General features: G+C 38.3%; 1 protein-coding gene across 2 annotated transcripts in view; it reads right to left on the bottom strand.

The window, feature by feature from the left end:
- The window catches only part of COL3A1 (collagen type III alpha 1 chain), a 39,693-nt gene extending 22,524 nt beyond the window's left edge, over nt 1–17,169 (bottom strand). For both annotated transcript variants that reach the window (XM_047721296.1, XM_047721297.1), the window contains exons 1-9: nt 16,950–17,169; nt 6,217–6,419; nt 5,908–5,958; nt 5,336–5,449; nt 3,964–4,044; nt 2,129–2,182; nt 1,615–1,668; nt 798–851; nt 141–194 (exon numbers count right to left, since the gene is read on the bottom strand). In XM_047721296.1, coding sequence (XP_047577252.1) covers nt 141–194; nt 798–851; nt 1,615–1,668; nt 2,129–2,182; nt 3,964–4,044; nt 5,336–5,449; nt 5,908–5,958; nt 6,217–6,419; nt 16,950–17,028 — 744 coding nt within the window. In that variant the 5' untranslated portion in view covers nt 17,029–17,169. The remainder of the gene's footprint in view (nt 1–140; nt 195–797; nt 852–1,614; nt 1,669–2,128; nt 2,183–3,963; nt 4,045–5,335; nt 5,450–5,907; nt 5,959–6,216; nt 6,420–16,949) is intronic.
- Between the last annotated feature and the right edge of the window lie 565 nt (nt 17,170–17,734).

Below are 17,734 nucleotides of genomic sequence, written 5' to 3'. Positions count from 1 at the left end.
TTAGTGAATTTTCAAATCACAGTCCAGTAGTAGTAAAATGCCTTCCACTTTTAAGTTTTATTCAGTTTACTTATAGAATAATTTTCAAGCTAAGATCATCGTGATTACTCCAAGTAATTCACTGCACGCCACAGACTTACTGGAGGTCCAGGCAACCCTCGCTCTCCGGGTCGTCCGGGTCTTCCTGATTCTCCCTAGGGGAGGAAGAAAAAATAGACGCGTGATTGTGTAAGAGAAAACACACTGTAGCTAGTTAGCAAACCAACTGCATTTTTCTCATCAAGGACTCACGGAAGCGGTTAGGCTAAACACAGTTGTTAGAACAGCTTTCCCTAGTGGAAGGAACGGGGAGGACTTCTCCCTTCTCAACAGTAGGCAGCACTCCTCACTGAAGTATTATGATGCTCTCTCAATCCATTGATGAGGACTTGCCATTGGACATTGAATGGGAAGGGACGAAGGACACAATATTAAAGGCGTTTTACGTTTTCAAGTTCATGAAGTATTGATATCAATTTCCTCATGACAAGAGGAAGAAAGAAGCTACTTGTTCCTCCTCCAGTTATGATCTATCCACTCCGTGTACCTTCTCGACACGAGGAAGCACATGTAGGGGTTCTGTTAGTTTGGAATTCAGAAAATGGTACAGATGGCTGCACAAACACCCTACATCCTAAAGTTAGTATGAGCTGACATGTTAGCAACAGTTTTTTGAGTAAGATTTTTCTGTGAGCCTAGCATACAGTCTAATCCAACTTGGATTTTGCCGTATCTCCATTCAGTCTTTAAAGACTTACATCTTTTCCAGCAGGGCCAGATGGACCTATAGCACCAGGGGGTCCTGGAGGGCCCTGAAAATGAGAAAATAAAAAGCAAATGTGTCTATAGGTTTTTCTCTTACAAAAATTTGTTACATATCATGTGTTTTCCTGAAAGGAACCTCTTTTTAGAAAATACTCTCAATATTTTTCATGATGAAAATGACACATTGAGTTAATATCATGCTTGTCATATATACAGTTTTTACTGTTTAATGAACTTATTTTTAATAAGAATTAAAAATATCATATATTTTACATCACATGTATTTAGAAATCCATAAGCACTTTTACATTTTATGAGATAATGAATTTTTTAATATATAGGTATTTCCAAATAGTTTGAAGTATTAAATTGGACTAATTCCCCTCACTTGCTTGCTTATACAGCGCGATTTTGGGAGAGGAATCTGTTGGATTATGTTTATTTCTAGTAAATTAAGTTTTAAAAATTGCACGTCAGGAGACATGTCAGGAGATATGAAGGTGAACCTAATTACGGGAACATTAAATCTCTGTTTAAGAGAAGGAGGGTTTGTGTCCACACTAGGAGGTGAACGATGATGGCTGATGAGCCAGGGAATTCCTAGATTCAATAGCAAGTATCTCTGGGGAATCTAAGCCACTAGAAGAGTCCAAAAGATCTCCGAAACCAGTTCAACCATTGTAAGAAATATTATTTATTGTTTTAAAATCTGAGTACACTACAGGACCTAAGATGGTGTTTCAGACCGTGGAGGTGGTGTCTACGTGGGATGGTCCATGCACAGACTCTGCAGCTCTGATGGATACTTACAGCAGGACCGGCTTGCCCAGGTTCACCGGGGGGGCCTTGGTATCCTGGAGAACCCTAGTAGGTAGAATAATGTGAAAATATTTTTAAAGTAATGTAATGTTCACTTTAGGCATTTACCTCTTGAAGACAGTATGAAATTAAGATTTGTGAAGCAATTAGTGAATCTTATTCCAATTTATAAACATGGAAGCCAAAATTTTTCAGATCAAATAAAGCAGATTTATTCCGTTGTCTCACTTCATTCCACTGGAATTGAATTGTCTTGAACTTGAGGCCATATCACATGCAAGGTAAGCCTATGGTTTAATTTTAGCAAGGTTTTAATTATGAGTCATTGTTTGTAGATGAATTAGATACGAAACTCCATCTTTGAAGGAATGATAGTTTCTGGGGTGTGATTCCTCTACTTATTTGGGGTTATGCATGCTGGCAGGGCTACACTACGGCAAGATCTGTGTTAACTTGATTTCTATAAATGCATGAAAAAGAAAGCACCACTAATGGCCACACTTACCGGGGCGCCAGGATGACCAGATGTACCAGGGGGACCTGGAGGGCCAGGGGGACCCTGGAATATAAATTTGAAGGATAAAGACAAAATAGGCACAACTGAAATACACTTTTTTCAGGCATCAAAGAGATGAGAAATGATACTGACACTAAAAAAAAAAAAATGAGAACAGCATGCCTCATTATGTAGTAACTATTCACAGATATGATTAATTTTATTAGATATACAAAAAAATGTCACTATAAGAACATCACTTTAAAAGGAATTCTCACAGAATCAATAATTATTGGAAAATGCTATAAAATGTTAGTCTGAAGTCCCCATAAAAGAGAATTCAAAAGTCTAGAAAAATCCATGTAAAACACTATGAAAGTCCTAATGTTAGGATGATACCAGTCCTAGTGAGGAAGCAATTTTTTGCCTGCCAGCCAGACTCCTGTGGGAAAATACCTGCATACTGTTAATCCCAGTTTCTAAAAATGATGATGTAAATCAACCAGGAAGTTCTTCATTATGTCACCGAGTTATGCTAACATGAAGATTTAGATGTACATATGAGAATCAGCACACGTGGGGCCATGGTAGATTACAGTTAGAACCAACAGGTTTATCATTGCTAGGAAATACAGGTTACACTAGAAAATCTTTCGTTTTATAGCCTGCTATTTCTAAATACTGAAAACAAATTCATAAAACCACAGTTTGTAATTAAATGTTCTCTTTCAACCTCTTTTCTGAAATATTAAGTAGTGGGCTTTTTGTTTTGTTTTGGTTTTAAGGTGGGTTTTTTGGGTTTTGTTTTGTTTTGTTTTTAGTAAAAACTGTATATAGGATTGAAAAATAAGATTCATAATTTGAATCTAGTTGCATAAGACCAGATATTTAAACTGTTAATAGAATTCTTCTGGCTTTAAAAAAAAAATCACATCCCCCCAAACTTTAGAGATTTGTAAAATTCTCTATTTACAATTTACATCAATGTCAAGGGTCTTTCTTTAACTGGTCATTTGGATCTATCAGCTAAAATTTTGTCCTCTCTCATTCTGGAAGTCACAAATATGGTGTCTAGCGATCTGGGTGGCAGTCTTCCGTAATCCCTGAGAATCCGGTGTCATGCATCCTTTTGCACTTATGTACCTGTTACTGGCAGTGAAGCAATACTCTTCCCCACACTGCTTCTTCCGAGAGCCTGGTCTACAATTAAGGTCATTTGTGTGGGACACCACACATCATGCCCCGGTACCCAGGTTTCACTGATTTTTGTCTATTTTCTTCTACAAAACTCCAGGTATTTACATTAAGGGAAAGCTTCTGGGTACAAGGTAAATAGCTATCATTTGTAGGAAACTTAAAGACTCAATAAATTGTGGAAATATTTGTATTTGATTTCAGGGTTGGGATGTGGCAGATCGCAGTATTGGGCATCCATCACTCGAACTGTCATCCAGAAAGTAGCACTTACTTGATGAAAACACATGAAAAGAAGACTCTGAATGACTAAAGGAGAACAAGGAAAAATGGAAGTGAAAAATAGCAAAATATGGTTAAAATTAGGGAATATATGGGTGTGAGACCTAAGCACAAAGGCAGGGGGCCTCCCGGAATGCGTGGTTGTCTAAAGAAGGAAGGAGTGGCAAAACAGGTGTGAGATTAGAGGAAAAGACAAGTTAGGATAAGAAGGGTCATAATCCTACACTTGCTTTCCCAACCTTCATGGAGAATAAGCTATTTTGTGTGAATATGTACTAATACTATATTACTGGGAAAATAACCATTCAAGAATTAACAAACCAGAAGCTAAATCATGCTCTAAAATGCTGAGAAACTCTTGTACATACAGCTGGCCCGGGGTAGCCCGCCATTCCTCCTCCTCCTATTCCAGCCTTGACGTCATAGGACTCGAACTGGGGAGAATAGTTCTGTAGCAAAGAGACCGAATAGATCTGGTCATTTTGATATATACATCATAGTTCTTTCCAAAAGCATTTAGAAGAAGCGCATGCAACATCTGCTATTCACTGGTAGGAAGTTTGTGCAAGCCAGAGGATGTGGTCCGTGTGCCTTCATCGTCTTGCTTATCCTGTCCCCATAGCTTCAGTAGTAGACGCCCTACAGAAGTACGAGATACACGCGTCTTTCCGCTAACTCTATGCAATGTTAATCCCAGATGATTTGTTCCTGTGTGATCTTACTCAAGATATTACTTCTAAGTGATACCCACAGCTTCAAACATAGGATCATGGACTGTTAGAAGCTGGAAGAGCCTTGAAGTCATATAATCTGATCTCATTCAGAGCAGAAAAAAATGGGGAAGACAAATTACTTTACCAACATTTAAGGATGCAAGTAAAATTTGTAACCTCTGGCTTCTGGTTGATATGCCTAACAAATTTGCCCCCCAAATAAACACCCACATAGAGCACAGGCACCAGAATAATAGAAAAGCTAAATGTGCTCGTTGGATTTCTTTGGAGAGTATTTTGTTTTGAATCTCAGGCCCGCAAGCGGGTTATGTTTGGTACCAGCATAGGAATGAGTTGGATGGTCCGCTTTGCCTTCTGTTGAACTGATTCTGAACAGCATTTTTTTAAGACTCGGAGTGATTTGTAGATGCGTGGCTTCTAACTTCTCCTAAGGCCATGCAGCAGAATTGTGTCTCATTGACATGTCTGGTTAGGTATTCTCACGCAGCGTTAGTGGCTGCCACGCTTTCTTGGGGGGGAGCAGGGTAGGCTCTGCAGGTGGGGTGGGGGCAGTTGCCGAGGCTCAAATAACCCTGTTGACCTGAAGTCGGTGAGAATTATTTGTAGCTCTGAGTTCATCCGAACTTTCAGAGGCTCTGCTGTTGGGGTTGTAAGTCACATAAGGCAGAGCTGCAGCAGTTCTTAAATGCTCCAGATGGACTCATTCGGGAGTCGATGGCTCATTTCTCAAACATAGTGATAGATTCTACGCCTGCGGAGAAGTTGGGAAATGTTGCAAAGACAGAAGAGCAGTACCATTGGCATTACAAGGAAAAGCAAAGTTTATAAAGCACTTAAAATAGTGTCCAACACGGAGAAGCACGAAATAAGGATTTGTTAGAAACATACAATGGGAGAATTGATAGAAAGAATCCACAAAAGTGAGATGTCATACAGGCCAAAGAAAAGAAAATGAAGGGGGTAGTTGTATTAAAGGAGGGGATCTCTTTGTCCTGGAATTTATTACCTGAGGACCAGTAGGGCATGATTCACAGATTCCAGGGGGGCCAGGAGAACCAGGGGAACCCGGCTGTCCTGGGATACCAGGATCACCATTTCTCCCAGGAATACCAGGGGGACCCTAAAAGAATCAGAGATACAAACTCATAAGACAGTGAAAAGGCCTACTGATTCCGAATTATCATCCAATTGTAGCTTCTCTGCTTTATATTATGAGGAATCAACGTAACTGATGAACTTTCTTGAGAATATATACTTTTTAAATCTATATCATGTGAATAATTTTAACATAATTTATTTCTTTGTAGATCGACCTATATTTTATTTTTCAAACTGACAATGGGGATGAAGACACTATATGAAGTTGGGAAAATGTAAATATTCACATGTACGATGACGGATTCTTGGCTTGAGTTCTTCACTGTCATTAAATATGTGGTAGTCAAGGAAATATCTGAATGATGAAGGCTCACATATGGAAAGGCTATTAGAAGAAGCAAAAAACCAAAAAAAAAAAAAAAAAAAAAAAGCAGACTACTTAAAGAACTCATTTCATTCCACTAAATAATGTTTACTTACTGGATCTCCTTTAGGGCCTTGAGGTCCTTGACCATTAGGAGGGCGAGGAGGCTGATAAATGGAAAAGATACAGATTAAACAAGACATAAGAAAAACTTTCCCGTGAAGTGTGTCCCAATTTGCATATTTATTTCTTATCCCAAACTACATCTAATCCTTAGGTTTAAGCCAGAATGTTCACCTTTTACTTATAAAACCAACAGAATTGGCAGACATGACTTTCTTTTCCTTTCAAGATCCTGTGGTATAGGGACTATTCATGTGTTAACATATGAATCTTGAAGATGGACAGATTTTCTTAAAACTCACAGCTGTTGGAGGCTGGGGGCACACCGCACAACATTCTCCAAATGGGATTTCTGGGTTGGGACAGTCTAATTCTTGATCATCACATATTATGTCATCGCAGAGGACAGATCCTGAGTCACAGACGCATATTTGGCAAGGTTCTGGCTTCCAGACATCTCTATCAGCATAGGACTGACCAAGATGGGAGCATCCTCCATCAACAGCTGCAAAGCAAGTCAGATGTGTGATGTTATCTTATGTTTTGCTGAAATATGATTTCTAATGTTGTCATGACTTTCCAGTAACCAAAGTGGAGATAGGGTGAAACCAATAAGTTCTTCTTTTTATTAAACTAATTTGTATGTTTTTATAAACATGTTTATGCAAAAAAAAAAAAAAAATCCACAAACTAAGTTACCAAGAACATCATATTCTCTCAACATAATTTGCTAAGTGGTAAGAGATTGCTTAAAAAACTAAATCTCTTTATTAGCTTCAAAATGGCACACCATAGTAAATTTTCCTTAAGGCCAATAAGAATTTTCATTTCAGGGGCGCCTGGGTGGCTCAGTGGGTTAAGCCGCTGCCTTCGGCTCAGGTCATGATCCCAGGTCCTGGGTTCGAGCCCCACATTGGGCTTACTGCTCAGCAGGGAGCCTGCTTCCTCCTCTCTCTCTGCCTGCCTCTCTGCCTACTTGTGATCTCTGTCTGTCAAATAAATAAATAAAATCTTTAAAAAAAAAAAGAATTTTCATTTCAATTGTATGAACTGAACACCCATGGAAATCACACAGCACTTAAATATCTATTTATTAATTGTGTAAATAAAAACAAGCCTTTCTAGCAATCATTATCCTCTGCTTTCATAGTAGATAGGAACGTTAAACTTAATGATGATTTTGTCGCTAACTCTAAAGACTTTCTGGATTTTATGAAGCTAATTGGAAATTTCAAGGGAAAATAGCTATTCTTGGCCACATAAGACTCTTCCAGGTTCCTGGGAAGCTCTAGCAAAGCTTATTGCATGTATTGAATATCACCGCCAGCTCCATCGGGCTTTAGCAGGTTGGATGATATGACATAATGCATTGTATAGCCCACACGGATAGGAAGAGAGTTCCAAATCACTAAAAATAAATAGTGTTTTTTAAAAAAATAAATATGGGCAAGGAATAAGTAAAATAATAGGGAAAAATATGAATCATGACCATGTGCATTTGTGGCTTAACATGGTCAAAAATTTGCTTCAACCAAAATTTTAAACTTGTTTCCTAATTACATGTAAGGTACTCCAGTTTCAGCAGGCATTAACAATGAACCAGCTCAAAGGTCGCCAACACAAAACCTGGTCTCAACTCTTACAGCATTAGCTGTGGGTTGTGGCTAAATACAACTTTGGTTCTTGAGGATTACTATGCTAGCTTGCCAATAACTGAGCAAATAAATAAGAAGTTCCTAAACATCTGCAAAAATTTTTGCAAACAACAAATGGTGTACTGTTCAGTACTTATATTTTTGTGAAACAGTGACATTTTATTTTCTCAGAGCCAACATCTTTAAAATGTCGCTGGAAGAGGCCTGCTTGGGAGGAAGCAAGTAGTTGAACAGCCATGCTTTTCGGTGCCTTGTGGTCAAGAGGCCTTTGAGTGGGTCCTGAGACTTTTCCGTCCAGAGATTGCACACGGCCGTGAAGATCACTTCATAAATTCCCACTTCTATATCGTCTCGTATCTGCAGTAATAATGGCTTAGGTTCAAGCTACCTACTTTGGGTTTATGGTTTAGCCGGCTTAGCAAAAGGTCACTAAAGAGGGGTAATTGCAGAACCTATAGACGGGCATGGCCTCCATTTGTCCTTCCCATTATTGTGCACAGATCCGACATTAACTGCCTTGCACAATACCCCCACCCGCCCTGGAAGTTTTAAAGTCTGTTCTTACTGTGTGTGACCATTACCCACAGTGGTCTACAGCTAATAGAAGAAAGTTTGTTTGTTTTATTGCAATTTTAAGAAGGCAAGAACCTGTTTACTTTAAAAAATTATTCTCATTCTTCCTCCATGTTTGAAACAGATATATGAGAATATTGGAAAGACACATTGCCTAAGCTCTCAGAGAGCATTCCTTTCTACTTAATGAGCATCAAAGCTGAGTGCCAGAATGCTTACCTAATGTAAATGAAGTAGTCAATTAAACAGTGTTAGGAAAGATAGGCTGAAGAGAAGACCAGTCTTTTTCACATTGTTGTGAACAATAATAATATAAGACAGGAGAGGCACCAAACTCATTTTTCTCTAAGCAGAACTGATACTTTATATTTAGGAACTAAGTCCACTGTTTTTCAGAAGAGGTCCAAATGTTTTAATGAGATGGAAGATAGTTTAATAAATTGCATGAAATATATTCTTCAGTCTTTGCATTGGCTTCTGATTCTTAAAATGAAACATTTTAAAACTTTCTCTAAATTAACATTATGTGAAATGTTCCAGCAGATTATTTTCATTTTCCTCCAACAGATTATTTTTAGTTCAAGATTTCTCCGTTAATAATGTGGACTTCAGGCTCCCCAGCCTTCTTGAAAATACCACTAGTGTACAAATATAGGTTACAGGTAAAAATACTGCATCGTATACTAGACATTTGCTAAGAGAATAGATTTTAAGTGCTTATACCCCCCCACACACACACAAAGGAGACCGTGGGGTGCCTATTAGTTAACTTGATTGTGGTAATCGTTTCATAATGTGAAATGTACATCAAGTCATCATGCTGTACACCTACAATATACCCAACTTTATTTGCCAGTCACACTTCAGTAAAGGTGGGGGAGAAAGTGCAGTGCTCATTTACGCTAAGAGTTCCTTCAGCTCTTCGACTCTGCGTCAGGAATGTCTTCCCACATCTAACACAGGACCTGTGTTAGAAAACTTAGCTATGGAGTACTGATGCTTTTGTAAAGACAAATGGTAAACAACAGTTAAAGGGAGAGTCAAGTATTTCGTATTTTAAATATATTTTCTTTGTTCCTAATCTGTCCTAAAATTAACATAAACTTTTCCTTTGTATATTCATCCTCTCTGTTTATACTCATTGAAAGGATCCCCACATCACTAGAAATGGTGTTTCCCATCTGCTCTGTAAAGGATTAAATGAGCACAATATTTACTTTTAAAGAATTGTAAATGAATTTGTTAGAGTTGGGTTCAACCCAATGTTATATAAATGAAAATTGTTACTTAGTCTCTTGTGTCCAAATTTTATTAGAAACCCTATGTATTGTGCCTCTTGAACCACAGAGGTCTCACTATAACGGTGAGTCGCTTTAGTGTACGTCTTTTCTTTTAAGTGATGTTGTTCTAGGGGAGAAAAAGTTGGAACACTTGAAAAATAAGAATTGTTTATTGCCATATGTATTTCACATCCATTTAAAAGGAGTTTGGCTCTCCTGAAAAGTCAGTTTCTGTAGAAACTAGTGGTTGAGAGTCAGACTGTTTTCTGCCGCTCTAGTCGGTCACCATTGCTGAGAGGCAGTTTTCTCTAATTTCTTGTTCTGTGTGTGACAAGATATGGTTGCCACTATGTTCCCCCAGAAGCTAACCCTCTCACAAAGCTGTCTCGTGGCCCTCGGTTTTGTTACCGCCTACTGATCTGTGGGAAAATCACACGAAAGTCAAGAAGAAGAATGTTTTGCTCTCAGGAGGGATAACACTCTAGCTTGCCACTTGCAGCACTGAGAGATGGTTTAGAAAATGGGATTCAGAAATTCAAAAATGTTAAATAAAAGGCAAATAATCTCATTTTTACTACTGGACAAGAAATAGACTTTTCTAATTACTCCCTTTATTGCTATTGCTTAAACAGCCTCTCTGTTCCAATACGTAATTAATTTTAAGCCCCACCTCTCATGTCACTTGGTGTTTCTGTTCCTTATTACAAAGTACAGTCCTGAAATCAATGTATTTGTGGCCATGCAAGCCATGCATTAGTTAAATCATGACCTTACTGGGATCTACATTATAAAACAAAATGAAGCTAGTCTATGACATAATCCACTCTGAGCTTTCCTTTCTCAGCTCTCTGTTTTGAAACCTCAGGGAAAATAAAAACAAGTAACACAATCTAATATTTTTAGATATGTGTAACACTTTCCTTTTCATTGTTTTTGTTTCCAGTCTTTCAATGTTAATTTATGCTGGTTTGATAGAATTTTATTCTTGTGACTAAAAAATAATGTAAATTATGTTTCTCTTAATTCCCTTTTTGGAGTGAAAATAATATGTCCCAAAGCATCCAATCAAATTGTTAACTTGGCCTGAGTGATAAGTTACATGTTTTTCTCTTCTCTTCTTACTGAATCCTTTTCTGGGAAAAGGTGCCCTTTAATCTGAAAATTAAAAATAGCAGATGTGATATGCAAATTACCATAATGTTACTCTCCTGTTTCTTTAGGAAGTTGAACATTTTGTAAGTATGAGTATTTGGAATGTATATAGCTTCCAACTGAAGTATGTTTTGCTTTTAAATGACACTGTTTGGAAAACGTGCATTTTGATTAAATGCTGCTTACATTTATCAGAATATTTAAAAATACGTTAGATGAGTTGACTCAAAGGACTTCAAGGAAATATCTGCAGACTATACAGGTGGGTAACTTCGACTTCAGAATGTTGTTTTACATGGACAAGGTGGTTGCTGATTATTCTTGTCCCCACCAGAAAAACCCAAACCAAAAACTTTGTGAATCATTTCTAGATGTTTCCCTGTTTTATTCTTTATAGCTCTGTGATTTTTCTGCCTCCAATTAGAAATTTCCTTTAAGGTGATTAACATATTGTCCTGTGAAAAATAAAAATAATTAGAGAATTAGAATTAAAAGTATCATACACCTAACAATGAGCAATTGCATTGTAATAATGTAAACTGATGTGACAAATTGTAGCAATATTGAAGAAAATATGTTCTACCTGTTTTATGACAGTTTGCAAACATCAAATTTTACACGTCACTTTCCTTATCACTGAGTCACTAAGTACTTTCATTCCCTGCAGCAATTTTATTTTGTACTGACAGTAAGAGTGATACTAGGCAGAACTGGTAGAGTACCTCCTAGACTGCAGGCACCCTTCTGAAGCCTTTGAACACTTATTTACTCAATCCTCCTTATGGTTGCCTGCCGCCATCATCTTCATTTTACAGATAAGAAGAAAGAGATAAGAAACTCTTTAACCACTGCCTTGGATTCCTTTCTGCAGTTTCAAGGGCAGGGTAGGGTTAAAACCCAACTTCAAAGCTCTACCCCATTAGGGTTTCTAAGCCCTGCAAGCTTAAAATCAGAGTCTGAAAAGACAGTGGGGTTTTTGGATTGTTGTTTTTCTAAGGGATAAGAGTCGCCTACAGAATATTTTTTCCATCTGGTCTCAAAACAAGAAGATAGCATCTGGAGTTGAGTTCTGCTTATTTTCCCCTGACCTTATGAAGAAGAGACATATCTCCAAGGCCACCCTAACGACATCCAGACCACCAACAGGATTAATGTGTGATTGGGAAACTCAGCATACATTTTACCATATCCAAAGAGGCCTGTTCTCACAGCAACACTAACGCAGCAACGACCAACAGATAAGGCTTCGATACCTAACACAGGAAAAAGCTTATTTAGGATGTCTCACTGAGGTACTGATTTTCAACGATTTTAGCTATATAGGGTAGTGACTGATTTAGTAGCTACAGTTACTAAACAACACATGTTAATGAACTTCTAACTTCATTACAATCTTCCCTACTAAATTTGAACGTTACAGACATACCATGCAGTTCCAAAGAGTGTTTCTCTGGTTTTAATTAACTTGAGAAACAGTCTCTGTTTGCCATCCTCCACACCAAATACTATAGGAGGCATAGTTTCAGAAAAGTCAATGCCATTTCATTGAAACAGGAATTTCTCAGTGCAAGTTTTCATAGCAAATTTAACTTCTAATAGGTTCCGGATCCTTTGTCTGCGATTTTTTAGATCTTTTGGGCATTCTAAGTTTTGCCATCTTCTTTGAACTTTTCATTTGGTTCATTAATTTTACATTTTAAATGGCAGTTCTGGACTTCAGTCATGGAAAGCACAAGGGTTTTACTGGTTAATCTGAAAGGAATCCACGTCTGCTGTGTTTTCATTAGGCACAGACAGACATTCTAGTGGTTAGTGTAACTTCCCAAACTGCAGTTAACAGATGATTTGTGGAGGAGCGATCTCATTTTTTCCATTGTCATTTTGATATGAAACAGGCAAACTTTCCCCCTTTGAGAACTCCAGATTTTTTTTTTTTTACACTACATCTCCCTCCTCCCTTTCTTCTTCTTCCTCTCCTTCTTTATTTATTATTATTTTGTTGGGGGGGGGAGTGGAAAACAATGGGACTGAGCTTTTTTCCAGGGAAAACTGTTTTACAAGAAACAGTCCACTGAGATGTTTCCAGAAAGTTATTGCAGACCTGGAAACTTTACAAATGTTCTTCATGTCCAGCAAAGGCAATAACATTTTTCATCTTTAAACCTTTAACTCTTAAGCAATCCACTTTAACGACTTCAAGGCGGTGATATCATTGATGTTACAAAATAAAAGCCTGGGCCGCAAAATCTTGGGATCTCTGTGCCAGTCACCCACAGTGAAAACCATGAGGTTTCAGTAGATGGCACTCTTCTCTGAGTGACCAGTCAAGGTCTGGCAATTGACTGTAGGTGTGGAATAGGGACTTTTCTTTCAGGGAGTCTCAACTCTACTCCAGGAAAACTCACAGCCACTGGTCCTTGATTTTTTAATATAAACCTGTAGATCAGACATCAGCCCAGGAATCTGAATTAGTTAAAAGAGCAGTCTTTCCTTCTTTCCCAGAATTGTTCCAGTGGTTTTGCTCTTTCCACTTATGATAGTGCGGTGTTTAATTCCAGAATTTAATCAGAATAACTATTTACTCTAGGTATTTAGATCATCTGATGTTGAATACTCTGTGGGTGGTAAAAAATGCAACGTATCATAAATGAAAAACACAAAATTTTGTATCAAGACTTTATTTACTTAAGATTTATATTATTACAGAACTGAAGATAATTTCTGGTTAAATCATAACTGGAACTTTTGTTAGTCTGGTTTAAAGAGTAGATTTACCAATTCAAAGTTGAGTGTTAGAGAAAAATCTACCTTTTCTCACATTGAGAAACACATTTGTGCCTATATTTTCTAGGACAATAGACAATTTTCTAGTATTCCCTTTCAATGAGAAACAATTACAAAAATAAGAAAAGTCAGATACTCTAGATTTAATGTCTGTTTTCTGTTCTCTAATTATTTGGGATTTGACAGAATTTTGGTCCTAATCTTAACACTGTCACTTCCGGGTTGTACAATCTCAACTAAAGCCCCACAAGCCTGAGCGATGCTGGCACTAAAATACACGAGAAATTATAAATTCTCTCCTCTTGAAGGGACAGTTGCTTTCAGTGATTTTATGTCAAATTTTCTCCATTCGGTATGTTTAATTCTGGGGGCAACACAGACCAGGGAACTTGACTGCTACTTGATGGGTTTCAAATTGTCTCCTGAAGCATAGTGGGAAATAGACTCTTACAACCTGTGGTGGGGAACGAATGGAGTCTCTTAAGTCCATTTATCTTGTAATTCTAGAACAACGAAAGTCTAGCAGTTCATTATACGGTGGAACTATCAAGGTAGCAAAATATAAGCAAAAACATTAGAACACATTTAATTAAAATAAAGTTTATCTCCTTGCCCTTAATGAAGCAGTATCACTAACAATGTCGACCTACTTATCCATCTAGCTATAGCACGGTGGCATGAGTATTAGTCAGATAAGGACTCCATAAAATATTGGCAAATATTAGACAAACAGTTCCAGGTTATATGTGGAAGAGTTAACCTGGGGAATTTTGAAAATGGCCACAGCATTCAAGCTCACTTCCAGTCTTTGAATACTGTTACCACGTGTTGTGTGTCTGTATGCAAGTTGGGCAGTGTTTCATCACTAATATACTTATTTCCTTAGAAAAGTAGTGCTTAATATTTAAAATTCACACACGTATTATTTCTAAATCTCATTCTAAAGCATGGAGTCAGCTGTGTAAGGTCTATGTGGGTGCTGGGCGTGCAAACGATGACTCTCCCAGCCCCCAGGTGGCGAGTCTTTGTGCTTCAGACCTGGCGCGTTGGTAAACTCCAGGAAATACAGCACAGACCACACCTACCCATTGGTGGAGTACAAGGCACGAATTAAACAGAACTTTCAGAAATTTGTAGAAGGACCAAGTACTTTGTGAGGACGTGTTTTAAGCTGCAGAGCGCTTGTGTGGGTAGACCTTACATGAGTGTTCCTTGGGGCTGGTCCATCTCTCCCCGGGATTCTCAAGACACACATAAAAAGCCCATATTCAAGAAGTGACTGTGTTTGTTCATGGTAGGCTGTGTACTCAGTTGCCTTCCGTAGCCTCCCCAAAGCTAATCCACCTACAGAAATTCCTTGTAAAATTTATAGGGAACACGAGAAATACTATCTTAAAACACTTAAACTTTCCTTCATGACAAACAAAAATAGTAAGTTGAGCAAAATTCCTCTCAACTTCTTTTGAACTTAAAAGCACACAAATGTATCAGCAAAATTTCATAACTATTTATTATTTTCTTTTTTTAAATATTTTATTTATTTATTTGACAGAGATCACAAGGAGGCAGAGGCAGGCAGAGAGAGAGAGAGAGGAGGAGGAAGGGTCCCTGCTGAGCAGAGAGCCCAATGCGGGACTCGATCCCAGGACCCCGAGATCATGACCTGAGCCAAAGACAGAGGCTTTAACCCACTGAGTCACCCAGGTGCCCCATTTATTATTTTCTATGGTTAAAGACAAAGAAAAATAAAAAGAACTTCTGTGATGTACAAATAATGAAGGTATTAAACCCTTTTCCCCCTTCTAATGTTGGATCAAGAAGAAAAATAACAATAGTGCTTATAAAAGATTGTAAACACTGGGCAACTACAAATATTTTGTCACTCTTTTGAACTAAACACCAAAGGTTTGTAGTCTTTCCAATAAATGGCAACTCTGTTCCCCCACTTACCCCCGCCCCCAGAAATCAGGAGAACTTAAGAACTGTAAAAAAGGTCCATGTCTTTGTTGAGGTAAGGGTGTGGTGGGAGGCATTTGGTACCCTAGCCAAGGACTGGGAGTTGTAGCATGTTGTGGGAGGGGCAGAACAGGAAGGGAGAGGGGAGAGTTCTGGGGGAAGAAAGTAGGAGGCAGCAAGAAGGCAAAGAGATGTGGCACAGGGAGGACACTTGGGGATGAGGGAGGGCGTGATAGAGGAAGAGGAGGAAGAGAGATGAGGAAACACGGGCTTGCCTGGGAAAGGGGGTTGATGATGGAAGGAATGAAAAGGGGGAGGAGGCCCAAAAGAGCCAGAAGGGGCGGAGAGACGGGCAGGAGGGGCCCGGAGGGAAAAGGGGAATAAGGGGGAAAGGAAATAAAGGGAACAAGCAATATGGGTGTTTCTTTTCTTTCGTGGCCACGGGCTGATTGTAACTGAAGCAATGTCACTGGGTGTCCCCCCTTCCCTCCTCACTTATATGTGACCTCCAAGGACATCAAAGATTTTATATGAAAAACAAAAACTATTTTCAGACACGTTTGTAAAAGCTCAATTTAAATGTAAACATTTTCATTCTGCGCAAATAGAAATACATGTATAATAATTTTTTCTAACATCTTTAAAGTTAACATTTAAGTATTTATTTCTATGAAAGTTTGTACACTTCCAATGTGTCTGGCATTTTCATGACTATGAGAAACATGAGTTGAAAGAAATATTTGCACATAACCAGATAATGAAACAAGCGTGGTTTGGGGGAAATTAGAACATGAAAACCATTGTTTGCAGTTACTAGAAAACACAACAAACCAACCTTCTTCTAAAGTCAGAGTACCAGCATCTTTTTACCTTGTTTGCAGAAAAGTCAAACATTCCTGTTGGAAACGCTTTTTAAATATTCTCTTCATTAATGCAAATGCAGTTAAAATGTAGAACATGTGGAAAACACTAGACCCTTAACAATAAACTATTAGAAATATGTATTAACCAACTATGGAAGTGCTTGAAACAGAATAAACATAGGGACGATGAAACATTTTTAGCAGTTCGAGTCCATTTAAAGAACACTGATGATATCTGCTGGCTGCCGTTGTAACAGAAACACATTCCATAATTCTAAGAATGTGTATTTCCTTTAATTCATGTTGTTTTTAAAATGCATTACCTTACTGAGAAAACAGTGCTCAGGATTCTATCCTTACAAAGAACCCAGCAAACAAAAGAGAGTGTAAAAGTGTTACAAGAGCCCAATAACTTCCAGACTGCCCAGGGAAGCATTCCAAGATGTTAACAGCCCAGGAGAGGAACTTTTTAAAAGCCATTTCAAAAGTTTCCAGCGCCACTAACACGAAAACAAGTTAGTACAAGAACGTCTTTACCTTAAGCAACCAGAAAACTTTTAAACACGAAAATGACAATATTTTTCTAAGTAAACGTGGAAAAAAGGAAAAAAAAAAAAACCAGAAGCACCATCACGCTCAGTTATACATTTTCCCCAGTTTGGAGCTTACAGAGGAAATTAACTTCACGGACGATAATTTCCCCTTGATCTCTGTTTGTAAGGAGAAGGAACGCAAAACCCCAGAAAGTTTCTTGAAAGCAGGACCTACTCACCTTGCTGTTGTGCCAAAATGACCGTGGGATGAAGCAGAGCGAGGAGTAACCAGGTCCCCTTTTGCACAAAGCTCATCATGTCTAAATATCAGACATGAGACTCTTTGTGCAAAAAGGAGGAAAGAAAAGCAGTTCAAAGTAGCACCATCAGATGTCCCCTGCCCTTCAGCACCGGGCCCGTCATAAAACTCAGCCACTGAGATTCCTGTGCTTTGGCCTTAAATAGGAAAAAGTTTGGCTTCCCTCACTTTCCAGCCCCTTTCTGAAATATGAGAGCAGCACCCATCCCCTTAGCAGTAAAAGAAATGATTAATATGTCTTTTTCCCTTATAGAAGACATAACCCACAAAGTAGGAAAAAGAACACATCTGCAGTTTGCGTGCATGTGTTTGTGTCCCAGTTTGTAACGTATTTTACTTAGAGACGGTTTGCATACCTTAAGAACAGATGTCCAAGGGCTTTGCCTTGTGTTTTCATGAGAGAATGAAACATATATATTTTTCATTTCCTCTCACAACATTAACAACAGCTTTATTTTGAGAACTTGCTTGATGCCCTTTGCTGGGCATGGCTAATTTGCAAATCTTATCTTCCTAGAAGTTCTTTATCCTGGGATTTTGCCAGAATCCACCCTAACTCAATTTAAATAAGAACTGTAAGAGATTAACTGAAAGAAAAGCCTCTGTTTGTCCCTTCTCATCCACCCACTCTGCGTCCTGAAGTTCAATTTCAGACACACGTCAAAGACTCAGTATCCCAGCTCTGTTTGAATGGCATCGTCAAAG

This window comes from Lutra lutra, chromosome 3 (assembly GCF_902655055.1).
Source record: "Lutra lutra chromosome 3, mLutLut1.2, whole genome shotgun sequence".
Taxonomy (NCBI): domain Eukaryota; kingdom Metazoa; phylum Chordata; class Mammalia; order Carnivora; family Mustelidae; genus Lutra; species Lutra lutra.
Note: the sequence above shows the minus strand (reverse complement) of the source record. Positions and strands in the feature narration are given on the sequence as shown.